This window comes from Saccopteryx bilineata, chromosome 11 (genome assembly GCF_036850765.1).
Source record: "Saccopteryx bilineata isolate mSacBil1 chromosome 11, mSacBil1_pri_phased_curated, whole genome shotgun sequence".
Classification (NCBI taxonomy): Eukaryota; Metazoa; Chordata; class Mammalia; order Chiroptera; family Emballonuridae; genus Saccopteryx; species Saccopteryx bilineata.
The window spans coordinates 9,794,127-9,812,577 of record NC_089500.1 but is presented as its reverse complement, the minus strand read 5'-3'; the positions used below and the strand labels follow the sequence as shown (position 1 = coordinate 9,812,577).

General features: G+C 41.9%; 1 protein-coding gene and 1 pseudogene across 1 annotated transcript; one reads left to right on the top strand and one right to left on the bottom strand.

Moving 5' to 3' along the window:
- The first annotated feature begins 644 nt into the window (after positions 1–644).
- SERPINB13 (serpin family B member 13) lies at positions 645–13,038 on the top strand. The gene is made up of 8 exons (XM_066246738.1): positions 645–684; positions 2,945–3,126; positions 3,529–3,585; positions 7,446–7,574; positions 7,964–8,081; positions 9,434–9,576; positions 9,784–9,939; positions 11,652–13,038. The coding sequence occupies exons 2-8, from the start codon at positions 2,962–2,964 to the stop codon at positions 12,054–12,056; spliced, it is 1,173 nt and encodes a 390-aa protein (XP_066102835.1). The 5' UTR covers positions 645–684; positions 2,945–2,961; the 3' UTR covers positions 12,057–13,038.
- LOC136315770 (small nucleolar RNA U3) lies at positions 12,905–12,988 on the bottom strand (annotated as a pseudogene).
- Positions 13,039–18,451: the final 5,413 nt, after the last annotated feature.

The following is an 18,451-nucleotide window of genomic DNA, read 5'->3' as shown; positions in this document are numbered from 1 at the left end:
TTCCCACCCCAGAGATGCTGACTGTTGCGTGGGATGTGGCTTGAGCATAGGCGTTTTTATTATTATTATTTTTTTAAATTTCAGTTCCCCAGGAAATTTTAATGTGCACCAAAGGTGGAGAATGAATTCTTCTCAGACGACCTCTCACATCATCATTAGGGTGGAAGACCCTCTCCAGGTCTCCCCTCACCTTGGGTCGTAATCCGTTTAACTTGGCCATTTTAAAGTTGCCGTTGGTCCTGGAGGGAGCTCTTGCTTTTTGTCTCATTTTGTTTCTTGGTTAATTTAGATCTCTTTACACTTAGACCCTCCCCCCCCAAAGAATTTCTAAGGGAATTTGGAGAAGTTAGAAATTGCAGCTCTCTTCCGCTGTGCCTAATATGTATACTATATGAACTACGATAGTTAATTCACTGTACACTTGCTGAAAATTCAAGTGCACAACGTTGTGAACACGCATGAGTGAAGTAGGAAATTCAATCCTCAATTTTGTCTTAAACCTTGCACGCTAAGTTTATGAGGGAAATCATCATTGAGAAACCAAAGGTTGTTTCACTGGAAATGCAAAAACGATAATGACTAGGGAGAGGCAGAGAGACAGATATAAATTGAAGATCTCAATTACTCATTTTACACACGCTTCCCAGCTCCATGCTCAGTCACCACCATCTCTTTAAAAGCCGGGTGAGTTCTTCCCTCAGCTGCAGCTGAAGACTTTTTGTTGTTTCGAGAATGGTTGTTACTTTAAGAGAAGAACTTTAATTGTGCATACCTTTCCTTGGGGTGGTTTTATTTAATTCTGTGCCTGCACGGCCACGATGCTGCCTCTTCTTCATATTGGGTGACAGTAAGTTAATTCATTGTATTTCTGGGTTAACCTGCAAAGCAATCCCTGCAACGCAATGCCTGCATAGAAACCCGGGGTGAAATGGAAATTTTAACAGCAGACATCAGATGCCTTGGTAGGAATAAGCCCTTGATTGCAAAGACCCCTCCCTCAAAGTATGTAGACTGTTAAAAAAAATTATTCTGCCTGATTCTCATTCTTGATTTAGGATTTTTTCCTTAAAGCCTTTATTGACTAATTATAACATAGCTGGAGACCAAGAAAATAGAAAATGTATTTTATTTATATTTGGTAAATATTAATTGCTCTTGTTTTTTTTTTGTGTGTGTGTGTGTGAGATAATGAAAGTAGTATGAACCCACTGTACAAACTTGAAACGATATAGAAAATTATAAACAGGGAAACCCTTTTAGTACCACTCGATAATCTATGGCTAGAGATATGTCATTGCTGTTGAGGAAAAATTGAGTCAAGTTTCTATGCAGTTAGGGGCTGGGGTTTAAGAGAATTAATTTATCCTACCATTCTTGGCCCTGGATTTTGAATCAATTGAGAAAGAAAGCAGTGATGGAAGGAGACTTGACTTGGGGTGGTGAACACACAATACTGTATACAGATGGTGTATTATAGAATTATATACCTGAAATTTGTATCATTTTATTAATCAATGTCACCCCAATAAATTCAGTAAAAAATATTATTTGATTAAAAAAAATAAAGAAAGAAAATACCAGAGAAGTATGGATACACTCTTGGCTTTATTTTACGAAGGCGGAGACAGGAGGACACTCCTTGGACCTAAGGCTCATGGGCTTCCTCTGCCTTCCCTATGCCTGGTCGTGGGGCTAGGCTCTGGACAAGCCGGACATGGAGGGCAAGGAGGGGCCTCCCTGGGGGAGCTTGGCTCAGGAGGAGGCGGCGGGCGGGCAGATGCAGGCAGGTCCAGACAGAGAGCGAGAGTCACAACACGTAAGGCAGCCACCTCGCTCCCCGGGGGAAATGAGAACTGAGGAGCCCTGGACGGTGCCAGCTGACTCATGTCTTCTGTCACCGGAAGGCCAGAGAAGGGCGAGAAGCAGGCTGCAGGGACCTTTCACTCAGCAGGCAAAAAGATCCCTCAATTTTTTTTTTTAAGAAAACACTTTTATAAAGTATAATTGACATGCACAAAGCTCATATGTTTCACGTTTACAACTTCATGAGTTTGGAGATAACTACATACCCTTTAACTAATCACCATGATCAAAGCTATGGACAAGTCCATCACCTCCTAAAGCAGGGGTTGGAAAACTTTTTGGCTGAGAGAGCCATGAATGCCACATATTTTAAAATGTAATTCTGCGAGAGCCATACAACGACCCGTGTACACTACACATTATCCAATAGAAATTTGGTGTTGTCCCGGAGGACAGCTGTGATTGGCTCCAGCTACCCACAACCATGAACATGAGCGGTAGGAAATGAATAGATTTTAATACATGAGAATGTTTTATATTTTTAACGTTACTATTTTTTTTTATTAAAGATTTGTCTGTGAGCCAGATGCAGCCATCAAAAGAGCCACTTCTGGCTCGCGAGCCATAGGTTCGCAACCCCTGTCCTAAAGGGTCAGTGGCCCTATCGTTGGAGGAGGTGCTGTCTGAAATACTCTCTTAGAAGTCTGCAGCTCAAATCCAAGCCTATCTCAATATCTGAATTTAATTTGTTCATTGACATATTTCAAAACTTCTCTATTCTGGATGAATGCAGGAAGGGTCCCCACGACCTAAAGCAATTCAAACAAGTGAAATGTGCTCGTTTGGTATTACCTCTTTTTTAAATGTTATTTTCCTTAAAAACCTTTTTTTAAAATTATTAATTGGTTTGAGAGAGAGAAAGAAAGAGAATGAGAAACACTGATTTGTTGTTTGAGTTATTTATGCATTTGTTGGTTGCTTTTTGGATGTGTCCTGACCGGGCATTGAACCTGCAAACTTGCTGTATCGGGACGACACTCTAACCAACTGAGCTACCTGGCCAGGGCTAAATTTAATTTTTTAATTCCAGCTCACATTCAGTATTCTTTTGTCTTGGATTTGACTCTTGTTGCTGTTCTAGATCTCACTAGCATCACCATGGAGCGGCTTGGCACAGTGACCGCTCAGTTTGGGTTTGATCTTTTCAAAGAGCTGAGCAAAGCACACAGTGGCAACATCTTATTTTCCCCTGTGAGCATCTCAACAGCCATCGGCATGCTCCTCCTGGGGGCCCGCGGCGCCACGGCCACCCAGCTGCAGCAGGTAGGTGCGGTGGGCTCCCACGGCTTCTCAGGCACTAGCTCTTTTCTGGGATGAGCCATCTGCTCCCCGATGGTTGAAATTCCTTTGGGTGAGGGCTGGGTGAGTGGCCCTGTCCAAAGCCTTCAACCTCATAACTACAGACAGAACTGAAGAAGCATATTTCCTGGGAGAATTTGCATAATCCCTGCTAGGGTGTAAATGACACATCCCAGGTAAACACATGCATGGGTGAACCAGCCTGGGCTCCTCTGAAGACACCCAGACTTTTCCATGGTTTTGCAAAAAGATAAATGCTACCCATGTGCCACTGAGGTGCCTTTAGCAAACGTCCCTTTCCCCTGACTGGTTCTGAGAGGTTTTCTCTGCTCTGACCCCCGCTGTGATATTTTCTCTCCCTTCCAGGTATTTTCCTCCAAAAAAGACACAGGAAGCTCAAGAGTCAACGCTGAAGGAGAAGAGGTGGGCAACATGTCTTACGTTTGCTAAGTAAGGTGGCTTTGTAGACGTGGGCACACTGGGGGATGTGTGGAAGAGGTAATGCTTCATCCTTAGTTTTGAGCAGTTATTTCAGTAATAATCACAGCAGTGAGATACTGTGACTAGGGTTACACTATTATAGTAAACCCTTAGAGTTAAGGAGGAATCTTAACTTGAATGCATACTAACCACTATGATAGATACTGGTAACGCCTGTAGCAGAATGGATGGGTTTGGAGTTTAACAGATTTGGGTGCAAGTCCTGGCCTAGTCAGTTAATAGCTGTGCTACTTTGGGCAAGTTACTCATCTTCTTTGGGCCTTTGTAAAGTGTCCAGGAGAGTAGAACATGCTGGTGACCTACCCAGTGGTAGTCACGGTAGTAGTTGGTGATATTGTTACTACATGGTGTTTTTATTTTTAAGTCTCCCCATTCTTTGCTCTGAGGTTTTATTTTAAAATAACATTAGCACAGGACTAATGACATTGTAATGTTTTTTGTGCAGAGGGGAGAGTGTGGGAGCGAGGTTAAGTCTGTAGGTTGCGGTTGGTGTTGGGAGATGGTTAGAGCTCTTAGGAAGGGCACATCTGCGTGGACAGTAGTCACAGCTCTGTCCCAGACCCTGATTCCCCTCATAAAATCAGGTCAAGTCACCCAGCAATGTGGGCTGCTCGTCTGAAACAGCAGGCTGTCTGGGCTCCTCAGGGCCTATGAGAGATCCAGACTTCCTTCCTGGTCCCGTATGACAGAGTTGGGTGAGGTAGCTGCTCAGCTGTCCACTCGATCAGTGAGCACAGTTGTTCGAGAGCTCTTTTCTTCCAAAATAAAATCTTCGTGGGAGTCAGAATAAAAAGAACACAGACATTAGATATTTTAGGATAGTGTGTGTGGCTTCTACTTCTGGCTCACATTTTATTTCTATGAGATGGTGCTGGTCTATAGTGTATGCCTGGGAGAGGAGTTGTGTGTGTTCCACTTGATCACATACTGTTTCCTGGTTTTCGAGAGGGTGACCCCTGCCATCTGTTCCTCTCATGCCCACTTTGTATCGTTGTAAAGAGATAGTGAGACCTGAGGTCATCCTCAGCCAACCATTTTCATCCATCCACCCTTCCATACACATGTACATGTGGATATTTTTTCTGTGTCTGTTGGTAATCAATGATTTTTTCCTCTGTAACAGAGTGAACTACATTGGTAGAATTTCTCATGATAAATCATGTTTTGCATGTGTGGGGTAATCAAGTTGGTCATGATTTAAAAATAATGATATATTATCAAATTGGATTTGGTTATATTTTGTTAAGTGTTTCAAATTTTTTTATATTATAAACACGATCAATCTGTAATATTCTGCTTTGTCCTGTCCTTTTCTAGTTTCAATATCAAAGTTTACCGACCCATGAGGTAGGGAATGTTTCCTGGTTGTTTTTTTTTATTCTCTGGGAGAGTTTGTAAAAATTCGGAAACACACCTAATACTCTGTTCAGAATTTAGATTTAAAATTGCCTGGGTCTGGTGATTGATTGATTGATTGACTGGTAATTTCTGTTTCTATGAGTGTGACTACTTTAGATACTTCTTCATATGAGTGGAAGCATATAGTATCGCTGTGTGTGTGTGTGTGTGTGTGTGTGTGACTGACTTATTTTATTTATTATAATGTCTTTGAGATTTATCCATGTTAACACATGTAACAGCATTTCCTCCTTTTGGAAGGCTGTGTAATACTCCTTTGTATGGATACACCACTTGTTCTTTATCCATTTATCTGTTGATGGACATTTGGGTTGATTCCACTGCTTGGCTATTGTGAATAATACTGCCATTAACATGATTGTGCAAATATCTCTTTGAGATCTTGCTTTGTATTCTTTTGCATATATTCCCAGGGGTGAGGTTGTTGGTTCCTATGTTAATTATATTTTAAATTTTGAGAAACCTCCGTACTGTTTTCCATAATAGCTGCACTCTTTTAAATTAGCACTAACAAGGCACAAGGCATCTAACTTCTCTACAGCCTTACTTGTTATTTCCCATTCTTTTGATAGCGGCAAAATTCATACTTTCCCTCAATTCTGGAAAATTCTCAGCCACTTAATGTTTTGAGAAATGCACAAGCTCTGTTCTTTCTTGCCTTTTGGAAGGATACTAGAGTTCTTATTTGATCTGGATTTCTCCCTCTGTCATACATATTGTAATCACTTTTTGTCTTTGTGCTGCATGCTGAGAACATTATTCAGGTTTATCTAGCTTACTAATTTAGCAGTGCCTACTTGGCTGTTTAACCCACCTATTGAACTTTTAAATGTCAGTGCTCTTTGAACATATAGAAATTCTGGTTGATTATAAAACCAGTCTGAAACTTGATAGCAGTCTCTTGTTTTTCAACCATGTTTTTAACCTCTTCCCTCAATATACTGTTTTTTAAGTGTGATATCTGATAATTTCAACATCTAAAGTCCTTGAGAGTCTAATAATGGCTGTTTGCTATTTTTTTTCATCTGATTCTTCAAGTGGGACTTATTTTCTCATGATGTGTAGTTTTGGAATATGAGCTAATATTTGGTCTATAATTTATGGTAGTCTGGTGAAACCTGAGAGGTAGTTACCCTTCTAATACAGGAAATATTTTCTGAAATAAGATCCTGGGATATTATCGACCCAGGGTCACTTTAAGTGAGTTCCTTGGTTTGGGGTTTCCCAGTCCACAACGGTGCTATAATTTCAGACTCCAAACGTGTTTGATAGGCAGCTTTTATTCCCTTTCTCCATTTTCAGGTCAACTTAGTCACAACTGGCCTGACAGAGAAATTCTCCCACTGCATCCTTCTCTTTGAAGCTCACATCACAGAGCAGTCCACATGAGCAGTCATGGAATGGCCGTTAGACATCTAAAGTCTCATAGTAACAAGGAGGGAGCCACGGTTTGAATTCAGCCTCAGATAGGTTGTGAGAGCAGCATACTTTTACATTTTCCATTTGAATGTCTTCAACTGTTTAAGTTATTCACAAAAATTAACTGAGTGCCCTTAATCTTCCAGATACTACTCTGGGCATTGAGAAACTGCAGTGAAATAAAAAGGTGAAACAAACGAACAAACAAGCAGCCATGGGTATTGGGGAAGAAAGCCTTTCTGTTGGTGGTGCTGTCAGGGATAAGCTTTCTCTGCCTTGTGTCCCACTGCATGGAAGTAGCCAGACACCACCTGGCGGGGGTGGGGGGCAGTGTTTCTTTCTGCTTTAGGGCTGTGAGCGGTGTCTGCTGGCCCTGCTGTGGAGCCTCACTCCTCAGCCCTCAATCAGAAAACACGTCTGGAAAAGTTTTATTCCCTCCTTACCTCCCCAGAGGTAAAGGGGGAAAATCTCGCTTCAGCCCAGTGTAGAGCTCTGACCAATGAATGGCTACTTAGACCCTCGGGAGTCACTTTTCGTACCCACTGTCCGGACCAAATACTGCCACCTTAAAATGGATCAGAATCACCTGAGGAATCATCTATTTTCTCATGTGCTCAGTCCTGGGGGCGCTAAGAACAAGCCTCTGAGACATTGAGTGGGCAATCTGAGATGACAGAATGCCACCTGGGCCAGAAGAGCAAGATCTGCTGCAGTGTTGGGCTGAGGAGCGGGCTTCTTTGTGGAGCTGAGATCCGCTGTGACTTAGGTCATCATATAATTTGTGTAAGAGCCACCTGGCATGCAGGGGCCTCACCAGTCTCACGGGCCACCCTCAAGGCCGCCAAGCCGAGGACAAGTCCCTGCAACTGTGTCCTCTTGGGGTAGCACTGAGGCTTGCTTTTGCTAAGGTAACTCACGAAGTTTTTTTTTTTTTTTTTTTTTAGCTAGAGAGCGCAGAAGAGATACACCACCAACTGCAGATGGTTTTGACTGAAATAAGCAAACTCACTGTTAATTATGAACTGAAACTAGCCAATAGGCTATTTGGAGAAAAGACGTACCTTTTCCTTCAAGTAAGTTTTGCCATGTCCACAGTCTCTGTGAGTTGTGGTTGTGAATGGTCAACGGCCTGGTGGGGATGGTGGGTCCTGGAGGCATGCTGCCTACGTTGACTGCCTGGCTCGGCCCAGATCACTTGGTGTCCCCCTCCCCCCCTAAGTATTTTTCAGACATCTGGGTTCTTTGAGAGCTCCATTTAAATCTTAGCACTTTAAATCTGATTTTTGCTCTAACCTTACTGAACCTGCAAAGAAATGTGCACGGAAGTTCTCAGAGTGACGTGCCAGGTCCTCAGAATCCCTGCTTACAATGTTATTGATCCTGATGTACAGCTAAACTCATTTAGAGGTGTTGGCAGATTGAATTCCAACCTCTTTCTATTCCTTCCCTGTTTCTCCTAAAGAAATACATAGATTATGTTGAAAAATATTACCATGCTTCCCTGGAGCCCGTTGATTTCATAAATGCAGCAGATGAAAGTCAAAAGAAGATTAATTCCTGGGTTGAAAGCCAAACACATGGTAGAGTATGGAAGGGTCGTTCATCATAAAAATGCTTCTTGAGTGCCCGCTGTGAGTGAAGCCCCGTGACTGGCACTGCATGGGGTGCCAGGGTGGGAAGGCTTCGGGAAGGGACTCGGTGTGGGTTTTGCAGGGTTGGAAAGGCAGGCTAGGGCATGAAGGCCGGGGAAGGCACTGCAAATGGTGGACAGGGCTCAGCAAGTGTGGAGAGAGGCAAGGAGAACCAGGGAGCAGACTTGAGAAGCCAACTTTATGGAAACACTTAGTGAAGAATTATTTACACCTGGTTGTAAATCACAGTTTCTTTAAGTGGAAATGTCATAGAGAGGTTTCCTTTTTCTTTATCAAGCAAGAAACATTCAGCTTTCCCTTCAAGACCTGCACTGGTTAGCCCCAGCTGGGCCTGCCTGAGCCCCATCTCCATTTGAGTATCATGTGGTGTGATGACACATTTCAGCCCCTCCACAGCAGAGAACTCAGCAAAGCCCTCACTTCACCCCCCTCCCCTCCCCTCCCCTTCCCTCCCCATTCCCTACAGAGTATGAGCCAAACACACAGGAAATGCACGAGAGGAAAATTAATATGCAAATACACTTTGGGGATGGGTTATAGCTGATACTTTAGTGTTCGAGTTTTAGAGTACATTTTTTTTTTAATTCCAGTTATAAGGGAGACATCTGTTATTTCAGAATGCATTTTTTTTTCTTCATAGTTAGTCCAAAGGAAATAAAATAAAAAAATAGAAAAAAAAAGGCAGGAATAAAAAGTGTCTATCAAAAAGGTTGAAGGTTCAGTTGAAGGCAGTGTGCTTTAGAATGTAGTGTGAAATGGGCTGACCCCAGAGACAAAAACGTCACCTCTTTTTCCAATTAAATACGAAGCCTCTAAATCTCGGGTGGTCACGATATCAAATGCGTAAATATAATAATAGCTAACATTTACTGAGTGCTTAGCGCAGTGAGCGGATAGTAATCTAAGTGCTGTCCACATAGGAAATCATTTACTACTTCCAACAACCCCATGAGGCAGGTTTTATTCCTGCTTTACAGATGTGGAAACTGAGGCACAGAGAGCTAAAATACCTTGTGCCAGAGTCCTTAGCTGTAAGGAGGCAAAACTGGGTGCTCACAGAGGCAATATGATCCCAGAACTTGAACTCTGAACCCTTACACCTCAGTCCAATCAATGGGATAAACAGGCGCTGGGCAGTGAGACCCCTCCTTATGGGCTGGAGGGGCTGACCTGGCTGGGGTTCTCACGACCAGTCAAGTCCACCCGTGTCGAGCCTTCCATGCATAGTCCCTTATAATAACCGAGATGGGACGAACACTTTTGTCGTTGTTTGTTTGCAGAGAAAATCAGGGACCTGTTTCCAGATGCCACTCTAAGCAGCTCCACAAAGCTGGTGCTGGTGAGCCTCGTGCATTTTAAAGGGCAGTGGGACATGGAGTTTGAGAGAGAACGCACAAAGGAGGAGGCATTCTGGCTGGACAAGGTCAGGTCCTGTATCCATGTGACGTGCTTCCCCCTGGGATGAATGTAAATTCTGAGGCCATGTCCCAATGGGTGCGTCAGGTGGACGGCGAATGCCAATGCCCAGGCTCTGCGCGTTCCAGGTTCAGGTTGAGCTCCCGGTTTCAGCGAGCTCGCCTGGTTGTCTTCTGCCTCTTCTGATGTTGGGTGCTCTGTCCCTTTGCTGCAGGACACAAGTAAACCCGTGCTGATGATGATACAGCGCCAGTCTTTCAGCTTCACCCCCCTGAAGGACCTGCCGGCCAGAATTCTGGGCATTCCATATAAAAACAAAGACCTAGGCATGTTCTTGTTGCTGCCCGACGACATTGATGGTCTGGAGAAGGTAAAAAACCTTGCCTCTCCCAGTTCTTGCTTTCACATCTGGAGGCTTCGTGTCCCAGAGCTTGGCTGTTGAAAGAGGAGCTTAACTAAGTGACATCAGGCTTTTGGAGAACAACCAACACTGAAATGTGTGGGAATGAGCCCACATGAGCTCCCAGGGATTGCGGATAGTGGCCCGTGTTCCAAGGAACCGTTGATGATCTAAGCACCCTCTTTCCCGGAAAACTAGCACATGTGCGCACATCCAGCGAATTCTGCATGATATTCAAACTTTCTGAATTTTTTTTAGACCTTCAGTTTTTTAAAAAGTTTTAAGTTTACAACAAAACCGAGAGGAAAGTATAGAGGTTTCCCATTCATGCATAGCCTCCAACATGATCAACATCATTTATCAGAAAAAATGGTACTTTTTTTTAAACCAAGGATGAACCTACATCAACATATACTAATCACTTAGGGTCCACAGTCCCCTTGATCTTCAACCTCTTGATTTAGTCCTATCCACTTTACTGTTGAAATATTGACATGGGCGGTATTCTGTCTATTTGAAATCAAGTAGGCTTCTCTTCAAATTCCTATTCCTCTGTTTAGTAGCATTATGTCCTCTGAAGCTATTTAACTTCCTGAATCTCAATATTTTCCCATCTTTAAGATGGGCTTCATGGTGTTTAATGTGTAGTGTGGTTGTAATGATCAGAGACCATATTCTATCACTGCCTCTGCCTCTATCTTTAGCCCTGACACACATAGACCAGCATCAGGATTATAACAATATAGCACGTATCACATATATTATAATATCAGGTGGATGCTGATTTGTTGCTTTGAAACATAGTTAATAGCCTTCCTTATACATCAGAAAATACTGTGGAACAGTAAAATGGTACTATGTATAAAAGCTTTTAAGAGTATTCCTACCCTGACTCACAAACGCAGTTGTGGAAATTATCCTAGGGAAATAATCTAGAAGGAAAGATTGCCTTTCTGAGTCTAATTAGTCATTTCTGCATTAAATACACTAGGGTTCTTAGATTGAAATTCATCATCATAATTTTATTTTTGTATATTTACAGAATCTATCCTCTACCATAATGTATGATACATATTAGATACTTGTGAAGTGAATGGGTTGAGTAAAATTTATCAATTTAATGAAAATGCCTATCGGTTTGAGTATATTTAGGAGTGATATGCAGTAGTGTAAATACATTTACATTATAACAAGTAAAAGGGACATTTATTGCAATTGCAGATATGTATATTTATATTTAAATATATTAATAAGTATATTATAATGAATATTATATTAAATATTATATTATTTATAATAATATAATATATTGATTATATTTATTATATAACATATAAACATTTTATTTTCTATAAAAATTATATATAATATATATGCAAACAAAGACATTAGGGGAATAGTAAAATATGAAATAATATGTGGTAGATTGATAGAACAAGAAATTACATTTCTCATCTTTAAAAGTTCAGTAAATGCTATCTTGACTTTTCACATATGCGCAGATAATTTAAATAGAGAAGTATAAGACGGGTGCCTGCTTTCTAAAAACAACTGTCTAGAGAAATGGAATTTCTACTTTTGTTACTAAAATGAATGATTTCTGACTGATACAAATCAGTGTTCCACTGGTCCAAACTCTTATTGATAATGGTACCGTTCTCTCCTCCCCTTTTTTGTAATAGATTATAGATCAAGTGACGCCCGAGGATTTAGTAGAGTGGACTGGCCCAGGGAAGATGGAGGCAAGGACGTTGACTTTGCACTTGCCCAGGTTTGAAGTGGAAGGTAGCTATGACCTGGAGGCGGGGCTGGCAGCCATGGGGATGGCGGACGCCTTCAGGGAGCGCAGAGCGGACTACTCGGGAATGTCGTCACGGCCGGGGCTGTATGCCCAGAACTTCCTGCACAGGTCCTTTCTGGTGGTGACGGAGGAAGGTACCGAGGCTGCGGCTGCCACTGGGGTGGGCTATATGGTCACATCAGCGCCAGGGCATGACACTTTTCACTGTAATCATCCTTTCCTGTTCTTCATCAGACACAATGAGTCGGACAGCGTCCTGTTCTTTGGCAGATTTTCCTCTCCTTAGGTCCGTTGTGGGTTCAGCAGAGAACCGGTGTAGGAGTATCCATACGGCCATGGAAATAGCCCATTCTCTAAAGAAATCAGTTTTTCTTGCTTGCCTTCCAATTTTACCATCAAAATTGCTGATTTAGTGACTGCACCGGGTGTGTTGTATTGATCATTTTTCTTAAAAGTGAAATATGCTTTTGTTTGTGCCACATGTGAAGTGAGTTAAATCAAGGCTCATTAAAGCTATGCTGTTGATTTCTTCTGATAGTAAATTAATAACTTGTAGTACTATTAATTAAAAAAAGTCTCATCAGTAAAGACTATGAAGTAGTGATTTTGGGAGTTCCTCCAGTTCTAATATATTTATATTTTGCAGATTATAAAACAAGTAAAATATAGCAATATATAATACAGGCAAAATAAAACAATAATTTACTCAGTTCATGTGTTACTTTTTTTCCTTCTCAGCAGATAATCTGGCGAACTGCACATAGGGAAGATAATTTATAATTCAGAAACACATGGGCAAAATATTAATTGAAACTCAAAAGGCAAAACAAAGTGAAACAATATACCAAGCAGAGAGGAAGCCCATATTTTCACTCTCTATTCTAACAAAGCATATCATTCACTGTCAATTACACAAGCATCTTGATATTGTGAAATCCACGTGGTCATAAAATAAGATGCGCTCATTTTAGTCCTAGAAGTTGGAGAGTTATGATCCTTGTAGACACCTGTGCAAACACCACCGTACCCAGCATACAGAACATTTTCGTCATTCCCCACCGTTCCCTTGTTCTGTCTTCCTATCAATCGTTCCATATAGCCCCAGCTCAGGCAACTGCTGACTTGCCTTCAATCCCTACAGGGTAGATGTGTCATTTTCAGGGTTTCATTCAAATGGATTTAACAAACTATAGAAATGATCCCTGAAAGTATAGTCTTTCAAATGGATTTAGGTCGTATGTTCTTTTTGTCTTTCTAGTTTTTTGTGTGTTTTTTTGCTGAGCACTGAGATGAGTAGTTCGTTACTTCCTATCGACAAACAGTACTCTGCTGTATGAATAAACCACATTTTGTTTACTTGTTTACACAATGGGCATTTATGTTGCTTCCAGTGTTTGGCTACTATGCGTATTGCTATGATGCACATTTGTGTGCATAAGTCCTCGTGTGGACATATGTGTTCATTTCTCTTGGGTAGATACCTATGAGTGAAATGGCTGGATCATATGGCATGTACAGTATCTGTTAAATTGATAAGAAAGTGCTAGAATGTTCTCCAAAGTGGTTGTACCATTTCCCACTCTTATGAGCAATGTAAGAGCATTCCAGTTTCTCTGCATCCTCACCAGCGATTGGTGTGGCCAGTGTTCTTCATTATACTCATTCAAGTGGGTGTGAAGGTAACATCTCCCTATGGTTTTAATTTATGCATTTCTCTTATGACTGTGATGTTGAGAATCTTTGATGTGCGTATGGCCATCTGTATATCTTTCTTTGTGAAGTGTCTATTCAATATTTTTTCCCATTTTTATTAAAGTGTTTGTTTCCTTGTTATTGACTTGTAATTGTTTTTAATATTTTCTGAATAAAAGTTCTGTGTCAGCTATATGAAGTTAATTTTGGAGTCATTGATCAGCTCTAAATTTTAATGGAGTCTAATTTGTTCATTCCCCCCCCCCCTTTATGCTTTCTGTTGTTTTCTGTTTTATTTAAGAACTTTTTGCATATCTCAAGTTTGCTAAGACTTTCTTCTGTGTTCTCTTCTAGAACTTTTATGACATTAGCATTTACATTGAGGTTTATTTTCAATGAGTTACTGTGGAAATAAGGTTTGGGCTTCATTGTTTTCCATGTGGTCATTCAGTTGTTTCAGCCTCATTGGTTAAAAAGACTATCCTTACCTTGATGAATTAACCACCCTGGAAACTTTGTGACATATGCATGTGTGATATGTTTCCCCATCCTTTGTTTCTCTACTGATCTATATATGTGTCTATCACATGTCAACATCTCCGCACTCCTGAATATAGTCCTTCCTGAGATTTGATTTGTTTAAGAATATAACTGCTCAGGCTTTCATATGACTCGTGTTGACATGTATGTCTTTTTTCTCTATCTTTTCATTTTAACTTAGATCTGTCCTTATACTTAAAGAGAACTTTTATTTTTTTACTCTTTAAATTAAATTTATTGGGGTAACATTGGTTAATAAGATTATATAAATTTCAAGGGTACAATTTTATGACATATCATCTGTATATTGCATTAAGAATAGACATCATAGAGTGGGACATTGGGACCATCCCACAGAGACAGAATGGACTCCCCGCACCTCCACACAAAGAACTGATTGGACACTAAGACTGATGATACCACATTGGACACTAAGACTGAAGGCAGGAAGAGATGGATTGCTGACATAATGAGGCTTTCCGGGGAAGCAGGACAGGGTCCCTGGCTTCAGAGATCCGGGTGGCCTTTGCTGTGGGATTTGGGCTCCAGTGCAGGGCTCCTGCACTTCCTCAGGACTTGCTTGGTTGGTTTGCACTTCCTGCAGGTGCCAGGGGAGGGAGCTTTGGGGCTTTCTCATGAGCTAGCCCAAAGTGGCTCTCTGGCACACCAAGAACCTCTGTGGTGAAGACTGGGTGTAAACCTCCCCGGTGTCTGAGGCTTGCGGGGGTCCTAGACCCTGGTTCTCCTCACACTGGGCTTTCAGCACTTGTCTTAGGCCCCAGGCGAGTCAGTGCTGGCCTTCTGTCTGGTCTTGGAGACACCTGTGTTTCCTCAGTTTTCAGGCTTTCTGATGGCCTTAAGAATTTGTGTATTATCCAGAAACTTCCTTTTTTTTTTCCCTGTTGGGGTGGAGTAGCACTTGTGGCAGCTTTCCCCATCACAGCAGAAGCTGGAAGGCTGTGCTTCTGGGGCAGGTGACGCCTGTGGTCTGGGCTCCTGAGCCTTGAAGGGCCTGGAAGACTCCCTGCTGCTGACCGGAGTGCCGGCCTGTGCCTCTTACCTCCTGGAGCAGTTATGCTCTCTCCTGTATTCAGGAAGAGGCTCTCCCCTGTGTGGATGCAGCCAGCTGACCTGGGGGCTCCACGGGCCATCTCCAGAGGATCAGAAGAGCAGATGATTAATAAATAGGAAAGTGCCCTGTCCTGCAGAGACGTTGGAAGAAGTCACCCGATAATCTCCCATCATGAGCAGGGCCCTGACTCGGATATTTCCAGGCTGTCAAGGGAGGGCAGACGTTGCTCCTGAGCCTGCAGTGCAAGTTGCTTTAGCTCATAACAGTCCCACATACTGCAGAGACACATCTTGGGGTGACTAGCTCTGAACCCCCACACAGCCTTATATGAACTATGAGACCTTGAGTTATGCCTGCCTCCTAACTTTACAGAGCTATTTTTTTTCTTTTTCTCCTCCCCCGCCCCTCTTCTCTACCTTTGCCTGCCCCCTTCTTCTTCTTGCTTATTAGGATTTGAGGTCTATAGAGCAGAGGAAAGAGACTGGTGCACAGGGCCTTTCTCATGCTGGGAATATCACTTTAATTTTTTCTTTTCCTTCATTGACCAAGCCGGTTTCTCACGTACAACTTGATCTGTGAACTCAGCAACGGGAAGGAGTTCCCAGGGATAAGATAGACAGAATTTATGGTACGATTCCTGTTATGAATCAGTACACTGACATCCAGAATTTGAAAAATGCAAATCAGATATTTCTGAGTTTGAGACATTTTCTGCCCCTCCCAAACTATCCCACCAAATGCAGTCCTCCCAGAGCGCTTGGGGGAGACGATGCTTTCTCTCTCCACGACTCACTGTAGTCACCTTTGCACCCTCAGCATCTGGACCCATCTCTGAAAATGCAAGTGCCAAAAAGTCTGACTAGTTTAAGGTTCTTGCACACATCTTGGAGACAACATTCTATCCACCAACTTATTGGGGGAACAAAGAAATAGCATCTAGTGACTAATTTTCAATGAAGAATATGACAGTGAAAACTTGAATGCCCACAAAATCTGTTAGGCATGAATTTCAGTGCAGTCAGTACTGAGCCCGTTGATGGCCAAGGACAAGCATATCTGGGAGTGGGCACCCCCAGGCAGCCAGTGTTTTTTGGGGGTAACAGATCAATGTCTGAGTGGCAATGGGACATGTAACATTAAGTTTACCAACCCATGCAGGGAAGGAAGCAAAGTGCAGCCCGACAGGTCTGGGGTCAGGAAAAGCTGGAGTGTTTACCTTGACTCTGCCCTGACCTCTGACCTCACTGGGATCTCCAGGATGGCCGTGAGTTTCTTTGGAATTTCGTTTTTATATTGCTTAAATGAAGAGAATTGTATAAATGATCTCTAATATCATTTCTAAAATGTTATACTGGTAACTACTCCTTAGGAAATGGTCCACTATCTAATTATAATGGAGAATAATTAATCCAGGCTTACAGAGGGCATTAAGGTCAGCCACTTTAGCAACCAAAACACATTTCGTTCATGTCCACTTCCAAAGCCTCCTTCTGTGTGCCAATTCTAGAGTCAGAATAACTGGACACAGTGTGGGCTTTGGAAGTAGATACATGGCCTTGGGCAGTCAAGTTCACTTTTCTGAGCTTCAGTTTCTTTGTCTTAAAAATTGGTTTTTTAAGAGTTTCTACTTTATTGAGCTCTTGTGCAGATAAATAGAATACATGCTTATTAAAGAAACTGGAATGTGGTATGCATCCAATTAATGTTGGCTGCCATTTTCTTTACCATTATCTTTCTACCCTTACTATCGCTGCCACCACCACTACCACCACCACCATCATCATTACCAACAGTGACAGTAACATCCCCTAACTTTGCATGGAAACCAAATCATGACCATCCTGTTCTTAGCCACCACACTGGACTCTAAGCTGTTACTTCATCAGTTCTAAAATGTTAGTGGTTTCCAGGGTAGAGAGGTATTTTTCTCACTGTTTGAAATTTCCACATCAGTATTTGGAAGCAAGTTTTCCAGGAAGCTATAAGCCAATGTGTCTCTTAAGCCCATCAAAGGTGCTTAAAAGTTCTGACTCACTAAGCTTATTTCAACTAATTCTTGGGTTTTGAAAATATTTACTTCTGATCCTCTATTTCTTAAGCATTCTGCAGCTCCAAGCAAATTTTACCTGTCGCCACACCCAAAATCTTTCACTGTGGGGCTGTGTGGGCAGAATAACTGATCCTAAAATTAGCATCCTTTCCACGCTTGCCTCTGAGGGGCAGCAGAAGGTCCCAGGACCTCCGAACACTGTGACTGCTACATCTGTGCAGCTGTGTATTTGGAGGGCGAGGTCTTGGGGTGGAAAGGATGACCTTCCCAGCACTACCCCTTGTGCAATCCAGGGTGTGCTCTGAGCAGCAGGAGACAGTGTTGTGAGGAGCTTCATCACAGAGCACCAGGGTCCGCTGCAGTCCCTGCCTTGACATTGCCTTCAAGGTCATTGGTGTGCAACCCCCGGAATAAATATAAATGCAGAATGTGCTCTATTTCTCAGGTGCAATTAACTAGAGGTGAACTTCACTTTAGTCTGATCATTACCAAAAAAAAAAAAAAAAAAAAAAAAAAAATTCAAGCTTTGCTTCTTAAAAAATTGTTAGAAGTAAAATATAGGTTTTAAAAAAAAGTCCTTTTTAGGAAGAAAGCAAGTACATTCTTAGTTTCAAACGAAACGTGAATCATCTTAGCTAGTATTTTGGAGAATGAGTGTTTCTGGTTTCCACCCATTAGGGCAGATAGTTATCAGGAACAGAAACAATACAGCCTTAGAGGTTAAGGTTCTAGAAGGCAAGGGTGTGGCCCTGGGTTTCTGTACCCTGAGACGGCTCTGCTCTCTGGGGAATAGCATGCATAACCACAGTGAGGCGGGTAGTACATTCTTGGATTTTTGTAATGTCTTTTATAATAGAAATATAAATGAGCTCTTGTAGAAGAAATGATAGGCTCTGAGTGACTTAAAGAGAATGACTCAATCATTCATTCATTTGTCACACAGCAGCTGGCTGACCCTCTGTGTGTGCTCTAGGTTATTTATATAAAATATAAATAACTCTGACAGAGCCCCGTTCTGATGGGGCCAACAAGATTATACATTGAGGGTTTTCTCCAGAAGAGAACAATATGGCTTCATAAGGGACGAAGGGACGTATCCTTTTGTTTACACAACATAGCTAGTTTGTGAGGCTTGGTTTTCATCTTTGACTAAGGAAAAGCAGCAAACAATATGAATAAGGCACCATTTTATTGACAAAGTAGTTCATAAAATAAAAAAAATTTAGACATGTAAGGGTCCCAGGTATCGCCTACTTTTAAATAAATGTAGGTGTGAGGTTAATAAATTTGAATAGCAGATAGAAATTTTGAAAAAGCAGATGCGATA